Source organism: Nematolebias whitei, chromosome 9, assembly GCF_014905685.2.
Source record: "Nematolebias whitei isolate Nwh7 chromosome 9, NemWhi1, whole genome shotgun sequence".
In the NCBI taxonomy this organism is placed as follows: Eukaryota; Metazoa; Chordata; class Actinopteri; order Cyprinodontiformes; family Rivulidae; genus Nematolebias; species Nematolebias whitei.
Genome location: NC_056506.1, coordinates 49,285,886 through 49,299,477, shown reverse-complemented (window position 1 = coordinate 49,299,477; position 13,592 = coordinate 49,285,886). Strand labels below are relative to the sequence as shown.

Sequence of the window (13,592 nt, the reverse complement as noted above, 5' to 3'; positions counted from 1 at the left end):
GACGACGTCACGACACGACGACGTCACGACACGACGACGTCACGACACGACAACGTCACGACATGACGAGCGCCAAGATGAGACGACGTCATGACACGATGACGTCATGACACGATGACGTCACGTCACAACGACGTCCTGACACGACGACGTCACGACACGACGAGCGTCAAGACGAGACGACGGGGCGTCCTCCTGAGGGATCAGCACTTCTGTCACACGGTCGTTTTCCTTCCCGCTTTCTCTTAGTTTTTTATTTGAAGGATTCCCGGTCACCGTTCTGAGGAGGGTTCAGGTCCCGTCAGGTCAAGCTGCTTATCGAGGGGGGGTCCACACCTGCCATGTGTGGATGCATTGTACGGAGCTGGACGACAGTCCGTCGTGTCAGCAGAGCAACAAAAGGCCCGGCATGGGACAGGACTGCGGCGACCCGGTGACCTGCTGGATTCTGTTCAGCTGTTTGAAACCGTGAACGACAAAAGAACAAACACAAAAGGACGACAAACGTTTTGCACATAGCACCATGCCATCGGCTTCCAGTTCTTAACACCTAACTGGTGGATCGCGGGTCCAGAGGGTGGATTGTGTTGTCCCGTCAGAGAGCGGATGAGGAGGACTACGATGATGATGAAGAACTGAACACAGACGAAGGAGAAGCTCGCTGGTGGGGCGAGGAGGAGGTGGGAGGAGGTGGAGGAGCCGTTCAGCTGATTGTTCTGTACACGAGGACTGAGGGACAGAAGGCACGTACTGCCCAGGTGAGGTGACGTGGGGGGCGAGGGGGGACTTCATGAGCAGAGAACTGTCCTCCAGGCTGCACCAGCTGATAAATCACAAAACAAACTGATTTCAGCAGATTTTATTCCCCTCAGAGAAAAATCTCTCAGTTCTCACAACGAGCCGATCGTTGAACGAACCCGAGCCTCCAGGTGAAGGTCTGGACCCAGACGGTGGTGCAGACAAATCCTGACCATCAGGACTTCAGGGCTCAGACCTGCCTCCACTTCATGAACTCAGACCCGGACTGAAACGTGTTCCAGTGAGCGGGCGGAGGCGGAGGCGGGGGCCGCCGGAGGAGGAGGAGTTATTGCTTTCAACTCGTTGCCAGGGCAACTCTGGGTGCTGACGCCACGGTTGAGGGCGCCGGCGCGCAGCGGAGCGTTAGCGGGGGGCACGTTGGGGTCGGTCCGGGGGATGTTGACGGGGCAGGAGCGGGTACGAGCGTGGCCTTTGTGGCCCCCCGGGTGGCAGACGAGGCTCCCCACCGTGTCGACAGGCGACAGGTGGCGTTTGAGCCAACGCTCCACCCGCTCCTCCTTGTACTTGATGGAGTACCAGGTGAGGAAGATGAAGAGGAAGCCGAGGAACTTGAGGCTGGCGGCCAGGCCGAAGTAGACGAAGCGCAGGGAGGTGACGTCGTACTCCCAGCAGGAGCCGTGGACGCCGCAGTCCTGCTGCCACAGCATGCAGGTGGTGTCGATGACGGCGCCGAAGTAAATGGGCGTCGGGATGTAGGCTGCGAGGAGAGTGTAAAAGAAGGCGCAGTTAGCTGCCGTTCATATCGACAGACATGTTCCACACAGACCTGCTCGGCTCGAAACAACCGGACACGAGTTTGTTTGGACTCACCGAGGGTCCTGAGGAGAACGAACTGCATTCCCAGAGCAAACGGCCGCTCCTGCTCTGCAACCGACCTGCAACACAAACAAACACGGAGCGCTCCGCTGCAGAACTTCTCTCAGAAACTTCTCTGGGCAAAACAAGCTGAAAAAATTACCACGTTAGGATTTAAGTTAATTAAAATTAAAGCACAAAAATGTTTAATAATATATTTTGTGAAAGAAAATTTGGACGGAATCTTCTCAGAGCTGCCGCCTAGAGGACATCAGTGGAACTGCATCTAACGCTTTTATTGTCCATGCACATTCATGTTCCTACTTTATTTAACTGCTAAAAATATTGATTTTTAATATGATGTTCCACAAAATCTAATCAGTATTTTACAAATATATCAGCCTGAAATAAAAACGTAAAATTTAAATGATTTTTGTGTAAAAAAAAAAAGGCCACATTTCAGTTTTATTTTATTGACAAAATATTCTTTTTATAACAATTTTTGAAATAAATGTATTCTCTATCAAAACGTTTTTTGTTTTTTTTTGACAGTTTCTTAAAAATTCCAGTCCTGCGTTTTGTGAAGACCCTGGACCAGCGGACCCTTCAGATCCAGCAGCCAAAAATGAGGTCTTGTTTCAGTCAAACTAAATCGTGTCTCCTGACCTTCAAACATGGAGGGATTTAATAAACAAATCTTTTATGAAAATTAGTATTTTCTTTATATTTTTAAACTCTGTCAGTGATAAAATGTCTAATTTGTAAAGGTTTTTCGCCTGTACTGACCAAAACATACGAGAGCTGCAGGAGCATGGTCCACTTTCAGATAAACCAACGGGCGCCTGAGTCCGCAGCCTGCATGCATGTTCACTTTTTCCTCTTTACAATATAAAAGCAGGGAACCACCTTGTGGGCTAATATAAAAATAAAAAGTTTAGTAATAAAGATTACAGAGAGGAATGCATTATTTTATATGATAAATACGATTTTTTTTTTTTTTACAGTATTCTAATGGAGTGTAGTAAAGTTACTGTGAGGGCGTTAGAAAAAAATCTGACATAAAAAAGTAGGATTTTTAGGCTTCTTCAGAAATAATTATGTTTATTGACTGCACCAAAATAAATAAATAAATAATGTGTAGCTGATTTTTCCCTTAAAGCTGATGCAAAGGTTAAAATCTTTATGTTTGAGCAGCAGAAACAAAGTCTTTAGAGGAATCTGTTTTTTAACAACATATTTTTTCTTCCTTTATGTATGCATTATAGCATAAAAAATATGCTTCCTAGTTTTTACTCATAGGACAGAAACTTTTTCCTGCAGATGAGCAGCACAGGTGCAGGAGTGGAGATAAAACATCTAATCTAGTCCGTCCGTTTCCTGTGAAAACATCTGTCGGGACGCAGAAAAGCGACTCTCAGGGCACCGAGCGTTCAAACCTGAGGGTGACGATGATGGCGGAGGGCTGGGCGCAGGCGGTGATGAGCGTGACGATGAAGAGGAAGATGAGGAAGGGGATGAGGGTGTTGCAGGTGCGGTCGCACTTCCCCGACACGGCGTAGCCGTTCTCGTTCAGGTAGGTCTTGACGATGACGAGCTGCAGCTGGTTGCTGCCCTGACTGCTGGACGGCGGCGTGATGACCTGCCTGCTCTGGACGCAGGCGCAGTCCGAGTAGTTACGGACCTGAAGGGAAACAAAGACGCAGCCGGAGATTTACACACCGCGGACCCATCGTTCGTGCAAATAATGAAAATATGTCGTCTTTAACAGGAACCTCAGGAACATCAGGAGCATCAGGAACATCGCTCAGACAGAAACTGGTCTGCGTTTTATTTTAACATTTATCATTTTAAAAGACTTCAGAGCTACTCAACTACATTTAAAATCACTCTGAAATGTTTTCCCTGTAAGAACTTTTAAAAAAGAACAGATAAGATATTTGAGCCTTTGAGTGTACATTTTAAAACCTACAATAAAACTTTTCAACACTTCTTTAGGAAATATAACTTTAAAATAATAGTTTTAGCTCCTCTGATGAAACGGAAAATATTTAAAGACAAATAAATGATCTATTTTGAAGAAAATCTTCAAAGATAAAATAAAGTTCATTAATGGCAAATGTCATATTCTCACTTCTAAACTTTTGTATGAAAATGATGCATTTACATAAAAAATCAGAAACTTTAACTTTAAAGCTCTTTAAACTAATCCACCAATAAAATATGCAAAACTGACTTTATATTTAATATTAATATATTTTTGAAGCTCTTTAACTTTTAACAAGTCTCATCACCAACAGATCTTCACTGCTCCTTCTCACCCCGTTGCTGTCGTTGGCCACGTTGCTGCAGCCGGCAAGGCAGGGGTTAAAGTACGTGATGCCGTCAGAACCGCAGACCGGAGCGTACTCGTGGATTTTACACCCGCAGTTCACGTTACAGCCTCCGGTCAGGTTCCTCTGCGTCATGGTGAGAGTAGGTCTGCAGAAAGAAAACACCATCAGCAACAGAACAAGCTGCTAACGGGCGAGCAGGTTCTGGAAACGTTGGGTCGCTGAATTTACGTGGATGCAACTTTAATACCACCCCCAGTGCAGCAGGAGGTGGTGATGGGTGAGAGTGAGGGATCCAGATTTCCTTTTTGGACTAATAACCATGGTCCTCAGTCAGAACAGGGTGGATTGTTCTCTTCAGGTCGAGGGTGAGGTTCTGCCTCAAGTGGAGGAGTTCAAGTATCTCTGGGTTTTGTTCACGAGTGAGGGAAGAATGGAGCGTGAGTCTGACAGACGGATTGGTGCAGCGTCTGCAGTATTGTGGACTCTGTGCCGGTCCATTGTGGTGAAGAGGGAGCTAAGCTGTAAGGCAAAGCTCTCTGTTTACTGGTCAGTCTACGTTCCTCCCCTCACCTCTGGCAATGAACTCTGGTAAGGATGCTCCCTGGGCACCTCCCTAGGGAGGTGCTTCAGGTATGTCCGACTGGGAGGAGACCCCGAGGAAGACCCAGGACACTCTAGAGAGACTATGACTTTGCTGGTCTGGCAACATCTTGTAGTCCACCCAGGAGAGCTGGAAGAGGCTGTGGAGAGAGATGTCTGGACCTCCCAGAACAAGAGGAAGATGACGGCTGGCTGGATGGACTAATAATCAAGTAGAACATTCAAAGATCATGAATGTTTGACCAAAATATCACAATAAAAAAGTTAAAACGACTAATGTGAGTGATTCTTAATAAAAAAAAAAAAATAAAAGTTTGCAAGAAAACAGCAAGAAGTGAAAATAAAAAGATGGAAATTAAAGATAAAATGAGTAAACTCGAGAAAAAAAGTGAAGAAAGAACAGATGAGACCAGAATTAAATGATGAAGAAGGAACAAGAAGCACAAGAGACAAAAGAAGGATGGAGAGTGAAGGGCGCAGAGGACGGATGGAGGCAGCAGCAGCAACACGTGGACCGAGGAGGCAGAGAGCCAAAGATCCTCTCCTCCAAGCTGTCTTTGGACTCTTTCCATCGCTGCCGGGTAATTGCTCTCAGGGACGCTCCGTCCGAACGCAAACGCCTCCGCGTACGGGCTCGTGACGCGTTATCCTGCACTGATCCGTGCCGTCGCTCCTGGAATTCACAGATGAGCCGATAAAAACGACCGCTGCCAGGAAACGTTCAGTCCGAGAGGCCGAGCTGCAGCCGGCAAAAACATGCCTCTGGTCTGAGCTCTCAGGACTCCTGTTCACTCCTGGAATCAGAAAGAGACGCAAACAGCCTGAAATAGATGTTTAAAAGTGTCCAAAGTAGAAAAATGTTTGAACTTAGAGACCAGTGCAGTGGCTGGTCTAAACTAAAACCTTGTTCAGAAGAGGTTGTGTGTGTCCTCCATGGACGAGGTCGTTAAGCAGGAAGAATGGAAAGTGTCACCTGATGCTTTAAAGCTTAAATTAATAAATGTAAAAAGTGAATTTATTAGGGAGGAAATAAAGAAATATGCTGAATAATTAATTATATGCCCACTTGTAACCCACGGTTGCTTTGCCTGAATCTGTCTCCAGGTATTTCTGACCACCGTGTGACTTTGTGAATAAGCTCTGCTGTTGGAGAAGCAGCAGAACTGGGTCTCAGACTCAGTTTGATGTTTTATCAGCGCTGGAAGGAGATGCTTTGTCTGAATAAACTGCAGCTGAGCTGCAGAGTCTCCACACTCTGCAGGATTTCATTTTCACCGTTCATTTTGAACAGACAAACTCAAACATGTAAATATTATTGCATCGTTTTTCCAACTGACACTTACAGGGGTCCAACTTTCAAATGATTGTTTTCTAATTATTTTTTATTATTTTCACAGCCTATGAATAGGAATAGTACTGGATACATTTCATTTTGTGCGTTGTAAAACTACACGCGACACTGTGATCTGTGGCGAGAGCAGGGAACAGGTGGAAGAGAACTTGGAGAGGTGGAGGTATGCACTTGAAAGAAGAGGAATGAAAGTCAGCCGTAGTAAGACAGAGTCCAGGCAGGATGGAGTGATGGAGAAAAGTTTCAGGAGTGATTTGAAACAAAAAGGGTGTCAGCAAAGGTCAAAGGAAAAGTTTACAAGACAGTGGTGAGACCAGCTATGTTGTATGGTCTGGAGACAGAGACATGGACAAAAAGACAGGAGACAGAACTGGAAGTGGCAGAAATGAAGATGTTGAGGTTCTCCTTAGGAGAGACAAGGATGGAGAAGATCAGGAATGAGATCATCAGAGGTACAGCACAGGTTGAACAACTGGGAGATAAAGTTAGAGAGGACACACTGAGATGGTTGGGACATGTCCAGAGGAGGGACAGTGGTTTGGACATGTCCAGAGGAGGGACAGTGGGTATACTGGTAGAAGGATGTTAGAAAAACTAACTAAACTAAAACTAATAAAGGCTCTTGAGTCCTGAGGAGGTGCTCAAGGTTCTCACTGCACACATGATGTCACAGTTAAAAACTGCACATTTATAGATTTTAGAGCGTCTGTGAAGGAACGTGCACATCAAACTCTGCAGTTACACAGTTAGGCATGACGTTACCTTTGCAGCATGATTGAAAGAGCACTGCAGACAGAGGACTTTCTCAAGTCGTTTCTATGAAGGAACCAGAAACTGTGAGCAAACATCCTGATCCAAACATCACGCCGTGCAGAGCCGCTCTGCAAACTGGAAACGACCTCCACTGAACAAGAAACTCTCAGTTCCTGGTGTGCCTCGTTCCACACCATTTTATTTGCATAAAACAAACGTTTCACTGATCAAGACGCACACTTGAAGAGCGCCGAGGATGAGGAGTAACGCCGCTGTGATGAGGAGGTGACTCACCCTCACCCTCACTCTGACATATTTCCACGTGAATGCACAAAAGCATCTAAAATACTGAAGGACACGCAGATGCTCCCATGTATTAAGACAAATAATAAAAATACTTGTATTAACCTGAGGTAGGGCTCAAACTTTAAGTAAAAGGATAAAACAAAAAAGCATCGCAAAGTCGCTCTCAGTTTGTGCTCAGAGTCTTGAAGTATCTTCAGATTACAGATGAATAAAACTGAGCAGTAAATTGTTACAAACTCCGTCCGGATCAGAAACTTGTCATTTTGATGCTGTAAATATAAAATCTGCACATGAGGTGATGGTTCGCTTGAGCTCATCGTTTATTCACTCCAAGCTTCTTTTATTTGCATCTTTTTCAGACTAAGGACGTCGAAACAGACTTTCTTTTCTGTCTGTATTTTGCAGCTCTGTGGCTGTTGCCTCCTCCCTCACAGTTCACTGATCTGTTCAGATTTCGTTTCTCTTTGTTGATTCTCAGCTCTGCTCGTGTCTGCTCCCTCTCCTCTGTCCTGTCATCCGTCTCCCTTAAACTCAGGTTGGACAAAAGAAAAGACTCCTGGTCACAGCGGTGATGCACTTCCTCAACCCCCCAGTTCCCTACGTTTGTCCTCACCCGGTGGTGTAGGGGATGTTGATCCCTCCGAGGTTGATGCTCTCGCAGCCCACGATGAAGAGCGTGGAGAAGCAGAGCAGGGACACCCCGCTGCAGATCATCGCCAGCTTGGCCGACTCACGAGCTCCCAGCTTCAGCTTCTTGATGATGTAACCGCCCAGGACGATGCCCACGCCGGCGCTGGGCACAATGATCACACCTGAGGGAGGAGACGAGCTCAGATTAGACAGTCTATAAACTCAATAACCCGTCGTGGTCAGCTAATATACGGTTCTAATAAAGCAAAGTGCTGAGAGGCTGGAGAGTTTTATTGGTTCAAAACCATTAAACCAGTGAGGAAGACGAGACATTAACTTGAGATGAATCTCAAAAGCTCCTGGAATCAACCACTTTCAGTCTTAATAAATTCATGTTTCCTGAGGTCTGGCTCATTTTGGAGTCTTTTTCTGTATTATTATTTTATTTCATTAACTCGACAGATAATTTGGAGAAACGTTTACCAGAAAAGACTCCAGTTTTAGAGAACGGAACAGTGACTCAGCACTTTTTAATGTTCTGGTTAGTCATGGTGTCGATACAACGTTGGTTCTGTTCGTTTCTGCTTCTCCATAAATCTGTAAAATACATTTTTATCTTCATCACGACCTCATGCAAACACAACAATCAGAGGATGAGAAGAGAAAACGGATTTAAACAAGTCATCCATCCATCCATCCATCCATCCATCCATCCATCCATCCATCCATCCATCCATCCATCCATCCATCCATCCATCCATCCATTCCATCCATCCTCGTTGTTCTGGACTCAGGTCTCGGGGGCAGCATCTTGAGCAGGGAGGTCCAGACATCTCTCTCCACAGCCTCTTCCAGCTCTTCTGGGAGGACTCCAAGGTCTTCCCAGTCCAACTGAGAGACGTAGTCTCTCCAGTTTGTCCTGAGTCTTCCCTGGGGTCTCCTTCCAGTTGGACATGCCCGAAGAACCTCCCTAGGGAGGCGCTCAAGGAGCATCCTTACCAGATGCCTGAAGCACCTCAACTGGCTCCTCTTGATGTGGAGGAGCAGTGGTTCTCCTCTGAGTCTCTCCTGATAACTGAACTTCTCAGCCTGTCTCTAAGGAGAGTCCAGCTCCTGCAGAGGAAACTCATCTCAACCTCCTGGATCCACGATCTCATTCTTTCAGTCTCTACCAGAGTTCATGACCAGAGGTGAGGGGAGGAACGTAGACTGACCAGTAAACAGAGAGCTTTTTACAGCTCAGCTCCCTCTTCACCACAACGGACCGGCAGAGTCCACAATACTGCAGATGCTGCACCGTCTGTCAATCTCATGCTCCATCCTTCCCTCGTGAACAAAATCCTGAGAAACTCGAACTCCTCCAGAACCGCAGAAACTTGACCTCAACCCGAAGAGAGCGAGTCACCTTTTTCCGTCTGAGGACCACGACCTCAGATTTGGAGGTGCTGATCCTCGTCCCAGCTGCTTCACACTCATCTGTGAACCGCTCCAGTGAGAGCTGGAGATCACGGCACGATGACGCCAACAGGACCACATCAGCTGCAAAGATGAATCCTGAGGCCACCCAACTGGACTCCCTGCACCCCCTGGCTGCACCGAGAAAGTCAGTCCAGAAAAGTTATGAACAGAATCTGTGACAACGAGCAGCCCCGGAGGGTCCGACTTACTGCCGGCAATGCAAACCAAATACTCGCATCGCTTGTTCAGGGACCAAAATAATCCAGGTAGATAAATCTAACCAGGTTCAGGCAGGTCCTCTGGATGGATTCTTCTTTGTTGAAACGTTTCATGTTTTATCCACGAGACTTCTTCAGTCTGAGGAGCTGAAACGAGTCAAGAAGAAGAATCTGTCCAGAGGACCTGACCTTGTTAGATTAATCACAGACAGTTTTACTGACTGAATTTCCTGTAAACTGTGAGACTTTGGTCCTGGCAGCCATCTTTCCCTCTCTGCTGTTGGACTTCTTGTCTTTGGAAACGCATGCGGCCTTGAATTACCCTGACAGCAAACACTGAGTGTGGGCGGCTTCAAAGGCAGAGGAGCGTTTAACCCAGGCAGAAACAGACAACGCTCGTCCTGTTCGGCACCTCGGCTGCTGCTTTTCTCTTTGCATTATCATCACGATAAACACGTCTCTGACTTTAATATTCCTAAACGACCCAGTTCTGTCTGGTTGTTCATTGGTTATTCATAAAAGCCATGCTCAAGTGGACGATAAACTGCAACAACGTGCTTCATTTTCACGTAGTCTGACTGAATCTGTCGTTTCAGAACAATGTTTTCAGTGATTCTAGCTAAATCTTTCCCTCCCTGCGCTCGATGTAACACCAGCATGACTCAGAACGCAGACGACAAACGATCTGCCTGTAGGTGTAAAGTCTGACGGGCAAAACAGACGAAAATATGAAAAACGCCTCATTAATCCTACGCTGAATGGAAACCTGAGCAGAAAGACTAAAAGCCATATTGCTCCCCATATGTGAAGTAGGTGATCCATCATTAAACAGGGGTGGAGGCCTCCGGGTTCAACTGTCCCCCTCTTACAATGCTGTGATTGCTAGTATCACTCAGCCCTCTGTGAACAGTAAACAGCCATCAGGTGCTAATGATCCATTGTTAGGCTGATGGTCCTTCTTGAGCATGTGATCAGCTGGTTCTGGTTGTCAGCAGCAAACTGGTTGATCCACTCTGAGAAGGTGCTATTTAAGAGACTGAGCTGAATACAGCACCTCAGACTGAAGAAGTCTCTCGGATGAGAGACGAAACATTTCTACATTTTTTTTTGTTGTTGTTTTGCTTTGTTTTGTTTTTTTTGTTTGAATGTCCAGAGGACCAGATTTAACTTTTTTAGATTTTTCTACCTGGATTATTGAGCATGCATCAGGATATTGGGAGCGTATATTATGCTCCTGTTGATCATACTGCAAATAAATCACAAGAAAACCAAAACTATTAGTTTTTATTATTAAGCTGCAAAAGTGAAAGAAACGTGCAGCACGTCAAAAACTAAACTAAAAACAGTGGGGGTGGGGGGGGGGGGTCGACCACCCCGCACCACCGCCAGCTGTGCTGCGCATTAGGTTTAGAGATTAATATGTTTAGTTTTTTTAAATAGGTTTAGAGATTAATATGTTTAGTTTTTTTTTTAAATAGGTTTAGAGATTAATATTTTTTCTTTTTAATTGTGAAACAAGGTCAGAAACAAGGTCAGAGGAAGCTGGTTCTGGTTCGGTCGATTGGACCCGGTGTTATACTATATTCTGTGACCTGCAACAGTGCATGCAACACCGCCCCCTACGGTCACAATATACGGTGGTCACAGAATATGGTGTAACACCAGTTCGCAACAAGCTCCAAACAGTCAGGAAGTTGATTAATTTTCTGTTTCCTTGCGGTAGTTGAACCAGAAGATTCATCTTTAGTGAAATATTTCCAGACTATTGATGCATTTCTACCCGTTAGCCAAGACTGGACCTGCTCCGCTCCATCGGTCTGCTTGGAGGAATCCATTTTATAACCCGCACCGGGTGCGGATCATGTGACAGGTGACGCAATGACGTAACGGCGACGTAATGACGTCACTACGACTACTCGACGTGAAATTTAAAAGCTCGATAGATGTCCTATGGGTCGATTACTCGAGTAGTCTGTTAAAGCCCTGGTGTAGACCACTGCCTCTGCTGGTGAAGCATCCCAGAACCTGCCCTCCATTTGAAAACAAGCCGTCTCTTTAATATTAATGTTAACCTGCAGCTCCGAGCTGACAGTCTCTTCAGTTTATCTTTCAAACAAAACTAATTGATCAGACAGAAAAATGCAGTCCGGGGTGTTGTTTGAATATTCTGGTCTGTTTGCGGCCCGTTGGAGCGGCTGCAGAAATGTTACAGACAGTTCTATCTGAATACGGCGCTAAATGTTTCTAAACAGAAGCTTTTACATTGAAAACAAAGATATCAAAGGGATTTCAGAATAAAACAAGCTCACCAGTGTAGATGCTGGCATTGGAAGCCGGGATCCCAAACTGGGACTCAATGAACTTGGGAATGAAAGTGATGAAAGCGGTGACGATGGCGCTCTCTGCGGTGTAGGAGAGGCTGACGAACAGGAAGGTCACGTTGCTGAGAATCCTCACTGCAGCTTTGGGGAGGTCTGAAAGACAATAAAGACCAGGCCTCACTTGTGTTTTACTGCCACCATGACAGTGAAAAGACACAATTATGTCCGTTAGATTTCTCACTGAAGGCTGGTTTGGTTTCACAGCAACCAGCTGGAGTTAACTTTAGACCGTCACAGTTTTAATTACCATCATTTCACTCTCAAAGTCACTCAAAGCCTTTTGAAAAGATGAATTGCTCTTTTATTTTTTGTAAATTTGCACTTACCAACTGATTTATAATGTTTGTCATCACCCCCCTCCCCCACAAAAGAAAACAGACCATCACAAACCACATGTTGAAATCATAACCTATCTGTCTTAAGATGCTCTGTTAATTAGTTTTATCATTAAATGCTAAAAAAAACAGAGCTCTGAATCCCACTGCTGACAAGAAAATGATTCAAACAGCTCAATACTTTGCTGTCTTTATTAATTTAGTTAAATTCCATCATATTCTGGCTATAAATCATTACAATACTTAAAAACAACCACCTTCCACAGAGCGAAGTTTGTTTTTCACCAAACCAGAACCACAACGTGACATTTACAAAGCTGCTGCTTTGTTGTCAGTGGAGTAAATCATGGGGGTACCTTTAATGTCTTTGCCAAAACCCATGGATGAGGTGACCGTCTGGGCTTTGTTGTTGCTCTTCTCCTTCAGTACATCATCATCACTGGACAGGTCATCCAGAGTGAGCTTTTTCCTTCTCTTCTTCTTCTTGTGTCGAGGAGGAAGCTTCTTGGGGAAGGTGAACATGGGGAATATGACCAGCAGCATGGCCACAGCACAGAGCAGGAACCCGCTCCACCTTAACGCACACAAACCACATTTATTTAATACTCATCGCTCAACTTTTCTGTTTGTAACTGCAGTGATCTGACCACTTTAATCACAGGTATGAACGTGCTTCCTCTTTGATGAGTGACCAAAGAGATCTAATTTATTTGTTTAGATTCAGAGGTGTGTTGCTATGGATAGAAAGTTACTTTTTAAGTACAAAATGGTTTCCAGTAAAGGTGGTTATCACAAACATAGCTATAAATATTTCATATTGTATTAGATTGCATAAGTGATACAATAAGTAATACACAATACAGATAATATCAAACTACAGAAATTCTGCGCCAATAAATAACTTCATAGACAATTTCACAATATTACAATATTTGTTCAGTCATGAATACAAAATACCCATAAAAAATTGAAGTACTGGGGCACTAAGTAACTAAAGCAGATGTTTTAAATCTACAAGTATTTTGCTTCTACTTCAATTTACTTTTCTTTGGCTGTGTCAAAATTGTCCTCGTTCATGAGTCTGACACCTCCATAAAGGAGAGCCACGAAGATGAGCCACGAAGAGCCACCAAGAAGAGCCACGAAGAAGAGCCATGAAGAAGAGCCACGAAGGAAAGCCACAAAGAAGGGCCACGAAGGAAAGCCACAAAGAAGGGCCAAGAAGAAAAGCCACGAAGGAGAGCCACAAAGAAGGGCCAAGAAGAAGAGCCACGAAGGAGAGCCACCAAGAAGAGCCACCAAGAAGGGCCACGAAGAAGAGCCACAAAGAAGAGCTACGAAGGAAAGCCACAAAGAAGGGCCAAGAAGAAGAGCCACGAAGGAGAGCCACAAAGAATGGCCATGAAGAAGAGCCACAAAGGAGAGCCACCAAGTAGAGCCACAAAGAAGAGCCACGAAGAAGAGCCACGAAGAAGAGCCACAAAGAAGAGCCACAAAGAAGAGCCACGAAGAAGAGCCATGAAGAAGAGCCACGAAGATGAGCCACGAAGATGAGCCACGAAGAGCCACCAAGAAGAGCCACAAAGAAGAGCCACGAAGAAGAGCCACAAAGA

The 13,592-nt window shown here is 45.2% G+C and overlaps 1 protein-coding gene across 1 annotated transcript in view; it reads right to left on the bottom strand.

Annotated features, from left to right (window-relative positions):
• Nucleotides 1–1,013: 1,013 nt before the first annotated feature.
• LOC119415261 (solute carrier organic anion transporter family member 5A1) overlaps nt 1,014–13,592 on the bottom strand; it is a 37,277-nt gene continuing 24,698 nt past the window's right edge. The window contains exons 3-9 of the mRNA XM_037682436.1: nt 12,336–12,553; nt 11,573–11,737; nt 7,571–7,769; nt 3,933–4,092; nt 3,051–3,295; nt 1,630–1,694; nt 1,014–1,516 (exon numbers count right to left, since the gene is read on the bottom strand). Coding sequence (XP_037538364.1) covers nt 1,014–1,516; nt 1,630–1,694; nt 3,051–3,295; nt 3,933–4,092; nt 7,571–7,769; nt 11,573–11,737; nt 12,336–12,553 — 1,555 coding nt within the window. The remainder of the gene's footprint in view (nt 1,517–1,629; nt 1,695–3,050; nt 3,296–3,932; nt 4,093–7,570; nt 7,770–11,572; nt 11,738–12,335; nt 12,554–13,592) is intronic.